The sequence below is a fragment of the Perca fluviatilis genome, chromosome 1 (genome assembly GCF_010015445.1).
Source record: "Perca fluviatilis chromosome 1, GENO_Pfluv_1.0, whole genome shotgun sequence".
Classification (NCBI taxonomy): domain Eukaryota; kingdom Metazoa; phylum Chordata; class Actinopteri; order Perciformes; family Percidae; genus Perca; species Perca fluviatilis.
In genome coordinates, this window is record NC_053112.1 from 9,250,110 (window position 1) to 9,264,237 (window position 14,128).

The following is a 14,128-nucleotide window of genomic DNA, read 5'->3' on the forward strand; positions in this document are numbered from 1 at the left end:
CTGTGAGAACAATAAATCAAGTTACATAAAACCCGCCAAAACGCAGGTCTAATCACCAAATTGAAACATGAAATGACACAGTATCATTAGGAGGAACCTCGCGGCAGTTTTATAATCCTACAGAGACGGTGAGCAGCGCATAAAAAAAAAAAAAAAGGCAAGGGCAAACGCTTTAACGGAGGAGCACTCCGGCTAATTAAGCCGTTGAACCCGTTGCCCTCGACAAAGATGTCTCCCGCGGAGGGCTGGACCGCGGGGAGAGAAGCCAATAGGAGGCCGCTTTGAATCGAGGTTGAGGAAGGGCAGCCAATGAGACCGCGGCACCTTGCGGAGACGCTGAGGCAGCTCCTGCTGCCAGGGAACTAGCGGTGGGGAGAAGAAAAAAAAAGAAGCGAAATTGTCGCTGAGAGGAGCAGAAATCCTCCAACTGCCGCGTTGTTTTCAGTGATGTAGAGAAAAAGGACTGAGTTGCTCTTTAATAAAACAGGTAAACGGTCTATTTTTAATTACTGCAGGACAGCCCAGCGTGTGTGCGTGTGTTTGTTTCGGAGGCTGACAGCGTCATGCCGGCAGGATGAAAGGGATTAGGGCGCCGTTACTGTGGCAACATTAGACGGAGGGATACACCATAGAACCTTTCCTCCTCCTCCCGTCTAATAGGACATCGTGTCTGATGGCATTCGAGCAATTATTCAGCCTAATAAACGGACCTTAGGTGTTTTCTTCTTCACTGTGAACCCTAAATGTTTCTCTAATGCTCCTGTCGGCGGTAGTTTGTCTATTAAAACATCATTTTGAGACAATAGAGAGAGGAGCGGATAGATAACGTTAGCCCCTCAGGGAGCCACAGTAAACACAGCTGGCTGACAAACGACAATGGATTTGAGTAAAACTGGATATTTAAAGTGTCAAACAGCTCCAAAAAACACAGACAGGAGACACATAAGACGCCTAAATGAATAAAAACACCTCTGCTGTGCCAGTGTGTTGCTGTCATGCCACTGCTGGAGTAGGCTAGGCTACTAGGCTAATAGTAGGGCACATGTCCAGGGGGCACAAACAGGTGAGGGATCCCAAAGTGAAGCAGTACTTTAATAGTATATTAGGCTTTTGCATCTGGACTGGTTCATGCTGCTGTAACTCCAATTTATGGTAAGTTTCTCTTGAATAAAAAAAACAAAAACAAACAAACAATGGGGATAGAAATGTTGCTCCGCCACCTGTACGTCCCTGTTCTCGGATTTGGGAGAGACTCAAAGCAAGTGGATTGGTTCGACCAAATGGAGCAGAGAGAGGGAAGTGGACACACAGGGCGCAGGAGAGCTGGGCAGCCTCAGCCTAGTCTATATCAACGACTTTTCATTTAGTCGCTGGAGGTTTCCGCCAGATGTCCTTCATTTTTGGGCCGGACATCCCTCACTTTGCGCTTTCTTTGAGTTGGCATTCTAAACTCCGGTCGATTTGGGAAACATCCTCCGAGCTAGAACCGACAATCAAATTATGTTCATCTTTTTCATTTGAGTAAAATTCCCATCACACACTCAACTGCCATTTCAATTCCAGCGCTCGCCCTACCACCGTGCACATGTTCCTCCAAAACAAGATCCTTCCCCAGAGCTATTTTGCCGCGGCACCGTTGCTGCGTCTGGAGCTGGGCAATATATTGATATTATATCAATATTGTGATATGGGACTAAATATCGTCTTAGATTTTGGATATCGTAATATGGCATAAGTGTAGTCTTTTCCTGGTTTTAAAGGCTGCATTACAGTAAAGTGATGTCATTTTCGGAACTTACCAGACTGTTGTAGCTGTTCTATTATTTGCCTTTACCCACTTAGTCATTATATCCATATTACTGATTATTATTTATCAAAAATCTCATTGTGTAAATATTTTGTGAAAGCACCAATAGTCAACACTGCAACATCGTTGCGGTATCGATATCGAGGTATTTGGTCAAAAATATCGTGATATTTGATTTTCTCCATATCACCCAGCCCTAGCTGCGTCCGGCACTTAGCGCCGCCCAAGACGATTGCGATTGGTTTAAAGAAATGCCAATAAACCAGAGCTGTGTGGACTAGCCAGACCTTCCTCAGCGGCGCTGTGGAGGAAGGTCTGGCAATGCGAGAATAGCCTCAGTCTGACTCCAGCCCTATCCAACACCTTAGGGATGAACTGATGCTGAAACGATTAGTCAATTAACAGATAAATCAATCAGCAGAAAATTAAGACTCAATCATTTCATAAATTAAAAAACAAAATCTCATACATTTGCTGTTTCCAGCTTCTCAAATATGAGGACTTTCTAGTAATCACAGTAAATGTAATCTCTTTGGGTTTTGGACTTTTGGTCAAACAAAACAAGCCATTTGAAGACGTCACTTTAGGCTCTAGGAAATTGTGATGGGCATGTTTTTTATGGCTTAAACAATTATTTGATTAATGAAAAAAATAACAATTGAGAGATTACTCTTCTGCGGTCCCACTTGGAACTTCAGATGTCGGCCAGGCCTTTTGCCCAACATCAATGTTGGACCTCACTAAGGCGGAGTGTAAATATAGATTTTTTTTCTGAGCGCCAGCATCTTTTATTTTATTTTAATTGTTACCAATGAAGAGAGCGTATGCTGCTGCATGCGGCCGTCTAGAGAAAAAGCACTGCACCATATCTCATGAGTGCGATAAATCATGCTCCACGAGCAAATTATATCATTTCGCACGTGCAGATATCACTCCTCGCGCACCAACATCAGAACGGATGAGAGACCCATACAGTCCTTTATTTACGGTGCTATCCTGCGCTAAATTGTTAACAAAGACAGAAAAAACGTTCTTCGGCCCGGGACACCAACTCCGAGCTTCTTGAATGAAAGCTGTCAATCAAGGTCAACTAAGGAGGTCCGTGGTTGATGTCGCCGTGAAAGTGACCAACCATAGGAGGGCCAGTGCCTCCTTGGTTTCCGCCCCCCCAAATGTCAAAAGTCAGTTTCATGCGGGCGAGCAGAAATCAACTTCGCGAGCAGAGTTTACCTGCGAGAGCTTGTATGTCCTCCAGCACTCGCACAGCAGACGCTCTGGGGTAGGGCTGCACGATTATGGCCAAAATGATAATCACGATTATTTTGATCAATATTGAGATCACGATTAATTATCACGATTATTTGTTGATTTTAGCCAAAACAAAATTTTATTGTCACATAATTATATAATTATAACTGCTTTAACATCCATATTGTGCTACATTCCTACTAATACATCCATATTGTGCTACATTCCTCCTTTATTGAAGGATACTGTGAAGGAGTATGCCATTTCAGCTGTTGTGCGACCGCTTTCCACACATGCATGTTTGCCGTGAAAGATACAGGCAACGCAATTTTCTGTTCACGTTAACGGCGCATGTGGTGCCTGGTATCTACCAGACGAAATAGCTACACGGATTTCTGTGGCTCATTACACTGACACATACATGTCTGCGTTGCGCTCTGATGCTCCGAAACCCACGTTAGAGGCAACATAAACATCGCTGAATGTCACGCTAGTAAACACTAATAACACGTCACACAGCAGCTAACGTTAGCCTACCGTTAGCCACAGTAGTAACTGGATTAAACACGGCTAAAATGCTGACTGCTAAACAGTGTAGTGTATCTGTATTTCACTGTAGGTTTCCAACAGCGGGACGTCCAACAGTCTGCTGCTAAAGCTATGAGCTAAAAGACACAAACTAGCACTGGTCACTGCTGTTGTCTGAAAAACAACACAGCCGGGACAAAACGTTGCGTTTACTGGTAAACTGGTAAACATTGTGACCGGCTTATGATGACCGACTGCTACCTGTTGTGGAATTTTCCTCACGTTACTCTGTCCTCTGTGACTGTCTACATCTAGAAACTAAGCTGCGCGGTGCAGGCAGGGAACAGCTCTGATTGGCTCATGGAGACATGTGATCAGACAGTGGTTTATGGAGCGCTAGATTGGCTTTGCAAAAACTGTTCTATGAACGGAATGACGCATTTTAAATATCGCTCGATCACGCAAATTTGATCGTGGGAAGCCAAAATCGTGATCGTGATTAAAATTCGATTAATTGTGCAGCCCTACTCTGGGGGCTCCGTGGCGGCTGCTCTGGGCGCGTGCTGCTTAGTTTTATACGCGCAGGTGCCATTCTTTCCCTCTCCCTATGTTTTGTTGAAGAGGGATATCTGCTTGTGTAAAATGATATAATTAGCTCGTGAGCATGTTTTATCGCACTCGCGAGATATGACGTAATCCTGACGCCATACGCGGTTGGTTAAAAGGTGGACACATTAGATGAACTCTCAGCTGTGCGTGCGCGTGTCCGAATGTCAGAGCTGCAGGTTATTTGGTCCATGTCTTGATGATGTTTTTGTGTGCTGTCGTGTGTGCCAGCAGGACCCATGACCCTGACACGAGGTTCCTTCAGCTACTCCAATGGCGAGGAGTACCACGGCGAATGGAAAGAAGGCAAGGCCGACCCGTTCACTCTCACCCGTCCATCCTCCATCACTGGCTGCATTTGCATGCACAGCAGAAGTATTGTTATGATAGGATTATGGGGCGTGGGGATCACTGGGGGCACATGTCCCCGGCTCTTTCAATGTCGGTGCCATCCGTCCCCCACACTTACAACACGTCTTAGTTGATTTGAACGCACCATAAGTAGGCGAGTGTGCACGGTACTCGGGTTGCGTCAGTTGATTGATAGACTCATATAGATACAGTATAGACAATAAGAAAATAATATACTGTATTGTAAAAATATATACAAAAAATATAGGGAGGAAAACTCAGTGTAAGATCAGTGTATATGATGGATTAGTGGCATTAGAATGTGCCAGAGGCCGCCAAATTTGGGCTTTTACGGCCAAAAATTACACTACCCACAAACGTCTGTGTTTCCTTCAATCATAAATGAAATGTAGGCGACTTGGAATCCCCAATTTGGTGAGACAAATGGTAGAGTACTCCTCCTGAACAATTTGTCCCCCCCACTTTGGAAATTACAGCTACGCCCCTGAATGGGATCAAGACGATAATGCACGCAAAGCAGCGCCCGTGTAAATAACCACACTTGTCTTTGATTCATGTAATGATGCTCTTGAGGGAAGTGAGCATAATCACAGTAACATACAGTACATGGAGTACTTAGACTTAGTTTGCCACCTGTTTGCAGCTTAATGGCATTTCTCGCTCATAGGTTTCTTTGAGTATGTGCTCGGCTCACTGTACGGACGGAGGGGGGGGAAGGAAGTCAGTATAAAACTGTTTCTATTATAAAGACCATGGAGACAAATGCTGCAAAGCATGGATATCTTAAAGGTTTTTGGTGTGTGCAAGCACTGTCGCACGGCCATTTCAACACATTTGGATCCATTGAATAACTAAAATAAATACTTACTGTTATAACTTATTTTGGGATCTCATTTAACCATTATTTAAGATATTTGCTTACTGCTAGGGATGCCAATTTAGAGGTTTTTTTTCTGACAAATATCGACCGAAATAAGTACTCAGCGGTCCATAGCTTGTGTGTCATAGTCTGTCTCCGCCGCACCCACCTGCGAGGTGGTCAGCTGTTAGTGTCTGGCGTACTCTGTGTGGAGGACGGCCGATTTAGCCCGCCGGGCCTCACTGATGTCGTGCCGTATGTCACGCAGCTCTCCGCTGTGAGCACCGTCCAGCAGAGAGCCAGGAGCGGAAAGAAAGAGCAGCTTAAAACGCAACTTGCTAGTGCAAAGTTTGCACCAAACTAGTTAACTAGCAGTTAGGGAAATAGATTGTATCGCCTATTTTTTATTTTATCATGCAAAAAGTTTTTAAATAACTTTTTTTATTTTTGTTTTAATATTGTTTTTAACTGATATAGTACTCATCGGTCAAATTATTGTCAATTCTTATTGTAACATCCCTACCTACTATTTTATCGATAGCAGGCTGCTGGTTTTGTTTACTGTTGCTGAGCAGCGTTCTAGAGAAATAAAGGTGGCGGAGGTGAGCTGCAATACAATTTTTTCTTTATTTAATGCTGCAATGATTTCCCCAATAACATTATAGCACAGCGGTTGCATGAAAGCAATGTAAAACCTTGCGACCGCAAAGGTCTACTCACTGAACAGTTACAACATTACGTGCAACTACATCACATCAGATTTTTCGAATATCAAGGGTAACCACACAACCGTAAGCTATTTGCACAATGCCACTAAATGGCAAAAACAAACTGAAAGCGTGCCACTTACATACAGTAAATTAAAGGTGCAGTACGCGAGGCTGTGCAAAGATTGTTGATATTTGAACTCAACTGCCAAACAAATACACCCCAAAGAAAGTGGAAGGAAATGGACATCGACAAAAATACATGCATCCTGAATTTCCTGCAGCACCGGAGCTATCCCGGAAGTGGAACGTCGTGGCTATAGACTACTGCTGACTAAATGAAATATGGCAGAGTCGATATTAGTTCATGTTAGCTTGTGGATTAGCAATCTGTTGCTACTGCTGTAAACCAGCCAGTTGGGAGGAGCAGCCATCGCAAACAATAGCAAACGGATGAGGTTAAACTGACCGATTGAAAACCGCAAACAGTGAAACAACGAAGCTAACGTTATTACCCACTTATCTGTAACGACGAGAGCCCCGCATCAGTTTTCATTCCGTTGAAATCACGGAGGTGTCTGCAGCGTTGAAATGCCTCAGCGATGTTAACAAGGCTCTTCCTCATTTCACGGTCATGCAACTTCTTTTTTATTTTCTATTCTTCAGTCCTTTTCCTCTTTTGCTGTTTCTCTTCCAACTCTTCTTGGTGATTACTCCTGGCCCGGAGTGCACATTCACATTCACCCCCCTGCCCCCATCACCTTTCTGTCTGTTTTCAATTTACAGTGCCAGGGCTGTGTAGGAACACCAGATTTCTTTCAGCGCACACAGAAAATAGAGAGCTAGGTGACCGTGAGGAGATATTCGCTGAATTTGACCAAAAGTATATTGGATTAACATCGCTTACAAGGTACACTGTGTAGGAATTTCTCCCATCTAGCGGTGAAATTGTATTTTGCATTCAAACAAATAGTGCCTTGCTTTTTCAAATGCGTACCAAGAAGCTATGACAACGTGTCTTCCAATTTTCACTTTTTTTGCGGCTCGGCATAAGTCTGATCCTCCATTATGAACTAAAGGGCAGTGCAGGCTTTCACATTTGCCGGGGCGGTGACAAGCCCCTCTCACTGATCTCCTTCTCCGTTTCAGCTGGTTTCAGTCACGTGACGCTGGCTCTGAACGAAAACGCTTTGTGGATTAGCTAGACAGGTAGGCTAGTGCTTTATGTCCCTCTCGCGCTATTTTTTTCCCCACTATGGCCATGCCAAGACCCGCCCTTCAATAGCTACTATTGGCCAGGCACCCATACTTACGTAAGGTAACGTAACCTGATTTGTTCAGGTCCTATCCCCTGACCAATCGGCTATCCTAACCTTAACTACTCAAGGTCAAATGCCTAACCCCAACCAATCAACCACACAGTCGGATTCGTAATTTTGCGTCCCTCTCAGCGATTATAGTTTTTCAAAATGGCGGAACGACATGGAAGCCTAGTTGGACTTTCCCGTCCAATGTAAATACAGATAAGAAATTCTTCACTTACGAGGAGAAGTCAGATCATTGTCATTTTACACCAATGAGGACATATTTATGAATGAAGACATTGATTTTAGCTAATAAAATAGGCCTACTTAAACCACTACACAGTGTACCTTTTAAGTAAGCATCATGTATCCATCAATATAGCAAAGTTGTGAGATTCTCATTACATTCGTAATCCCTCAGCCAAGAAAACAATAAAAATCACAGTTTGAGTTTGATAGTATGACAGCAAACTGAAGGAGCAATGCAAGCTACATACCACAGCATCACAGTGCAAGACAGCGGAGCCTTGAACAATGAAATCATTTCATCATAATCCAAAGTGTCTGTCAGCTCCTTCTCAAATGAAAGAATAGATCACCTGTTGAGTCGGTCTGTGAGCGTAATTGGCCTGTTGCTTGTGTTGATCCTGGGCAGTTTGTTGTTGGAGGGGCCGCCACCAGCGACAGGAAACTTGGCAAGGAGTTCAAATGAGCTGGTGATGGGCGATCCCATTAAACATCCACGGGCGGGACGGACGATACCGGGCGTCTAAGAAATAATATAACGATTTCTTTTTTTAAATTTGCGGCTAACTCATAGCCATTTTTATTATTATTATTATTAAGATGAGTGTGCCAGCTCGAGATTTAGATGGCACAGGCACATCCGGGCACATCCGTGGCTACGCGGGTGAACTAGTTGGCTTTTAAATGTACCTGCACTCGCATAGATTGCATCAAACTGAAGTCAGTAACTATAGGAGAATGTACACACACAGAGCATCTGGTCATTGAGCCCTCTGAGATAGGAAATCACATCTAAACCAGTATTTGCAGTTTGACAAAAACACTGCGACAAGCTTTAGGGCGAGGTATAATGAAGCACAAAAGTTTGGCACCAAAGCGAGCGTGAAACGCGGGGAGAAGCATATGGTCTCTGCACTGTTAGCAAAAAAAAACTGCTAAACAGGTTTGACTCTGATGCTCTGATATGCTCAGGTTTGAGTGCAGCTCAGTGTTTTTTTCTTGTTTTTGTTTTTTTTAGCACAGACGTTTCTAAGTTACGACTGGAGAAATGAGTCCACAAATAGAGCTGATGCAGATCTGTGTAGGCTGTTTGGAACTGCCAGGATTTCTTGCCATTGTGTGACTTTTTTATTTTTAGTTCAAGAAAAACATACTACATATTCAAGATGAAGAAGCAAAAGAAAACGCCACATACTGTTCAAGTGTATAAAGTAGTGCTGTCAAACGATTCAAATATTGAATCACGATTAATCGCATTAATGTCATTGTTAACTCGCAATTAATCGCACATTTTTATCTATTCTAAATGTCCCTTGATTTCTTTTTGTCCCATTATTTTTTCTCTACTTGTGCATTTGTGTGTGAATATATATATATATATATATATATATATATATATATATATATATATAACAGAGTGAAAAAAATTACCAGTGTATCGCCGTGTGTACTTCGTCCACAGCAATCCCCACCAATCGGTCCCAAAACGTCCCAGTTAGAGAGGAAATGCTGTAAACATGTTCTTTGTAAATCTTTACAATCATTGCCCGAAAGAACCAAGCAGGCCTGCTATGTTGCACAATTCAAATTTTCTTCTTCAAAACGGGCCATTTTCAGCGTGTAGCGTTGCTCAGAGGTTCCGGTTAATGTGGCTCGATCCAACCGGAGTTTAATGTAAACACTGAGAAAGCGGAAAATGAGGGACATCTGGTGAAATTTGGCTTGGGAACCGGAGGGTCACTGGTTCAAGTCCCCGCATAGATCAAGTACGGAGTGCAGGCACCTCCTGTGCACTGTCTAGGTGCAAGGCATTGAACTCTCAACTGCTTGGAGCAACACCCTGTAAGGCACCCCACCTTTGCATCTCTACACAAGCATATTGCATGTGTATTGGTCCTGTTTGTGCATTTGTGTGAATATATATATATATATATGTATAACAGAGTGAAAAAAATGAATTTCCCCTTGAGGGATTAATAAAGTTTACATTATAATTATTAAAAGCTGAGGTTGAAAGTTCCTTTTTAACACTGGAAACAGCAGTCGAGGGAAAAAATCTCAAGAGCTTTGTGTAGTTGCTGTTCTGGACCTTTTAACCCTCTGAAGCCTACGCCCAGGCATAGTTTTATATCTTTTTTTTGCCATTTCTGAGTTTATTTTTTCAGTCAGTATCCAGTGTTGCACGTATATGATTTGGGGAACCTATCCTTTCTTTTCTGGTGCAGTGTAAAGTCGTTTTTGTTGAATAACTCCACTTTAAAGTAGTTTCTTTATGTTCTTTTTCCACTATGACCAATTGTCAAACTGAAAGAAAGTTCTGTGGCATTCATTCTCTGTATGTATTTGTTCATGTTTTACAATAGGCTGTATATGTAGGTTCATGTTTTACAATAGGCTATTTCTTATATATTTCTTTTTACGCACTGGCATCGGTATGGGCCGATTCGTAAGTTAAGACACCTTGTATAATTCCATGTCTAAACAGAGCTAAAGTACTCCTGGGAATGTATTTTGTAGCACTTAACATACCTTTTCCTAAAACACAATTGTTTTCTGGCATTTTCAAAATGTGTGTGTAGACAATGTGTTGACTTTAACACTACAAGCTCAAATAACACTGCTGACTTTGCTCTGTAATATGGAACTGTGTGTGTGTGTGTGTGTGTGTGTGTGTGTGTGTGTGTGTTTGGGAGGTGTTGCCATGAGCACAGATTGATGTGTGTGTGTGGTGGCGTCTCTGCGTCCATGCACGCAAAGTCATTGTTTGCACACAAACATGTAGTGGTGTGTTGGACAGAGGTCTAGGGTGTCACATGAATAATTCAGCGGAGCAATGGGTGAAGACAGGCCCAGAGGCTATCGGGTTACAGGAAGTAGCCTGGGTACATGCACAACAGCCAGGGTACAGCCAGAAGCCATTTACTCATGTACTTCACCCATGCAGTCATTTAACATCTATGCATTACCGCTATCGATTGACATAAAAGCCGGACAAATTCTGCTAAACTGTAATTAGCCGGAGACCGTGACCCGACACGAGATTGAGGGGAGGGCGTTACGAAGGAGCTGAGTGACAGATTAGAGTCTGTCTGGAGGGATCAAACCCGAAGAGGAAATGAATGTTCCTTGCTGCAGCGGTCCACTGATAATCTGTCCCTTCGGTGACGAGTAAACTGTTACAGCGGCATGTGAAACGCTTTCACTTTTGCCACTCGATTATATATCTATATATTATATATTATATATATTCAAAGAGCAGCATTCATACTTTGATACTCCTCTAATGCTTGATGGAAGACGCTGCTCTTTAGGGCTGGGATGATATGCTTTGGTCCCGATTGGATTCTTTCACGATACACAGGTGCCGATTGGATTTGTATTGCGATTCTAGGAGTATTGCGATTCGACAGTATTGGTTGATGCGATTTTCTTTTCCTTCTTTTACAAAAACAAAAACTTGAATAATACACTTCTAGAGACAATATGTCATGAGACTTCTAAATCCCAATGATAAATCACACGTCAGTCGGTCTGACATTTATTTCATTTGTGAAGAAGAGCATAACATGGATTTTCTGCATTTTCTGCTTTTTCGCTGGAAACGGATATGATGTAGTCGCCGTGGGCGGTGCCGTATACATAAAATATTTAGGCGAATCGTTGGCAAAAAAAAAGAAGAAATTGATTCTAGGGAACGGATTGATTTTAAAAATCGTTGCAAAAAAAAAAAATCACAATACATAACGTGAATCGATTCCCCCCCCCCCCATCCCCCAACCCCTACTGCTCTTGGTGTTTGACGGCTGCGGCCTCTTTGACACTCCACAGATCAGTCATATTTTAGCAGTTATTCTGTGAAATTTTCCGCCTCGGGCTCTTAGTCCCTAGTCAAGGCTCCCAAAGCCTCAGGAGTTGGATTTAAGTCCCTGTTGGCCCCCTTTTTACCCATATATACCTACCACCACACACACACACACACACACACACACACACACACACACACACACACACACAAACGTACACATATCTGCACATATGGATGCAGGATGTTTCAGAGGACTCTGGAAATGGAATGCAGAGCTCCAGATTTAGCTTCTGCCTTCTCCAAATCTCCTGTGAAAACCCTGCTGAGATTAGGCAGAGAGCAGCACATTAAGCAGCCCCGACAGATGGACTGCCTAATTTACTTTGCCATTAGCTGGGAGCAAGGGACAACACTCTCTAAGCTCACCCTTGCCTCACCCCCTGCCTCCCACCTCCTGTAAATCCCTATCCGCTGTTAAGGCCCTGGCACACCAGGCCGACGACGGCGGCCAACGGCCGCCACCTGTGGCGTCGCCTCTCGTCGGCCATCGTCGCCTTCGTCTGGGCCAAACATTTTCACTGGAGCACACCGCACCGACTACAGCCGACGGCCAAGTACCACGTACGTTTTGCGCATGCGTGCAAGGAAATACCTCCCGATGCCAGCAGGCGGCTGTAATCATTTAACAAGGGAAACCGGATACCTATGCTATGATGACCACAACAGACAGCGTTTGCGCTAGCAGCGGCGATGGCTAACTGAACTATGCCTCTCCCGGGCTGTCAGCCGATCTCTCGGCAAAGAAGTCTCCCTACGGTGGGAGCGGAGCGACCGAATGGCCCGTCACTGGCTTTTTAGCTAACGTTAGCTTGCTAATTTCCCTCCACCCAACATGCCTTCATCATACACTGGTTACCGTAAAATTTGCCAAGACAAACATGTCACTCATCCGGCGATAACAATGTGCTTTCCTCAGATTTGACAAGAGTGTGTAAATTAAACATTAAGTTCTTACATTTTACTAATTTAGAGACTGGCCGGCTGGCTGGTAAGCTAGCTTGCTTGCTTGCTAGGGGGCTAAGTGTTTAGCGGTGCAGAGGGCGCAGAGAGAGGTCTATTACGGTCTTCATATTAAATATCACGGTGTAGGATATTAGTTTATTAACGTTAGTTTATTTTGTATTGTGTAGGTATGTAGAGAGCTTTTAAAAGACATGTTATTGTTGGAATAAATATGCCTAAACAAGTAGTTATGTAAATCTCGTTGTAGGTTACGTTTGCCATCTTATGGACAGAATGTGAAAAAAAAAGTCATTCCAATAGTATAAAAACCTGTGTGTTTTTAGACGGAACATGTGAACATAGTTTTTGACCAGTTTTTACCGCTCTATGTTTATTGGATTGATTAGATGAGATAAGAAATTAAAGGAGCCTTGGGTTGGGTTTGCCTGTCACAATCGTTTGTTTGTTTTCCTCACTCTTGTTTCCTAGTGTGTGGGGACCTAGTGTGTGGGGACCTAGTGTGTGCTGAACAGCCAATTCACCTGATTGGCTGTTCAGCACACACTAGGTCCCCACACACTAGGTCCCCACACACTAGGTCCCCACACACTAGGTCCCCACAGACTAGATCCCCACAGACTAGGTCCCCAACGAGGAACGACGGCCGACCGTCGGCTTGGTGTGTCAGGGCCTTTAGGGATCCCGATCCACATTCACACACATACACACACACACACACACACACACACACACACACACACACACACACACACACACACACACACACACACACACACACAGAGACACACACTCTCACACACACACACACACACACACACACACACACACACACACACACACACACACACACACACACACACACACACAGACACACACACACACACACACACACACACAGAGACACACACTCTCACACACACACACACACACACACACACAAGACAGAGACACACACACACACAGAGACACACGCACACAGAGACACACACAGACACATATGCACACACACACACACTAACACACACACACACACAGACAGAGATACACACACACACAGACAGAGACACACACACAGACACACACACACACACACACAGAGACACACGCGCGCAGAGACATACGCACACACACACACACACACACACACACACAGACACACACACACCCCAGATCTTTCTTTCTCCCTTCTCTCCTCATGCCACTTGGCGAGCTCACAGTAAATCCTTTTCCTCGCCTGCGGCTGCTACGAGGAAACCCGGGACCTCCTCCGCCCGTTTCCAATCGTGCCTCACATCCAGTTCTTCTCCCGCTATGTCCCGCTGGGCCCGCTAATAGATGTTGGCATGGAGAAATGTTCACTTCTTTCCTTCCCTTTCTCCTCCTCCTCCTGGAATTTAGTCGCAGAATTAGAGGGGGGGAAATTAGGTCTTACCTCTGTGGGAACATTTGAAGAGGCAAAAAATGAAAGAGAGAAGGCTTTAAGCACCAATTTGGATTCTCCTGAACTGCTAGCTCAAACATTTGCGTTAGAATAATACTGTACCTGCCTTCTCGAATGTTTTTCCCCAGAAAATCTCCACACACCTTTCAGTAAGCGTCTGAACTTCTTTGATGTGGTATTCA

At 43.9% G+C, this 14,128-nt stretch overlaps 1 protein-coding gene across 3 annotated transcripts in view; it reads left to right on the forward strand.

The window, feature by feature from the left end:
- Window positions 1–329: 329 nt before the first annotated feature.
- The window catches only part of LOC120559502 (MORN repeat-containing protein 4-like), a 29,496-nt gene continuing 15,697 nt past the window's right edge, over window positions 330–14,128 (forward strand). For 2 of the 3 annotated variants that reach the window (XM_039801224.1, XM_039801236.1), the window contains exons 1-2: window positions 330–487; window positions 4,421–4,495. In XM_039801224.1, coding sequence (XP_039657158.1) covers window positions 4,429–4,495 — 67 coding nt within the window. In that variant the 5' untranslated portion in view covers window positions 330–487; window positions 4,421–4,428. The remainder of the gene's footprint in view (window positions 488–4,420; window positions 4,496–14,128) is intronic. The other variant, XM_039801231.1, reaches the window with a different exon arrangement.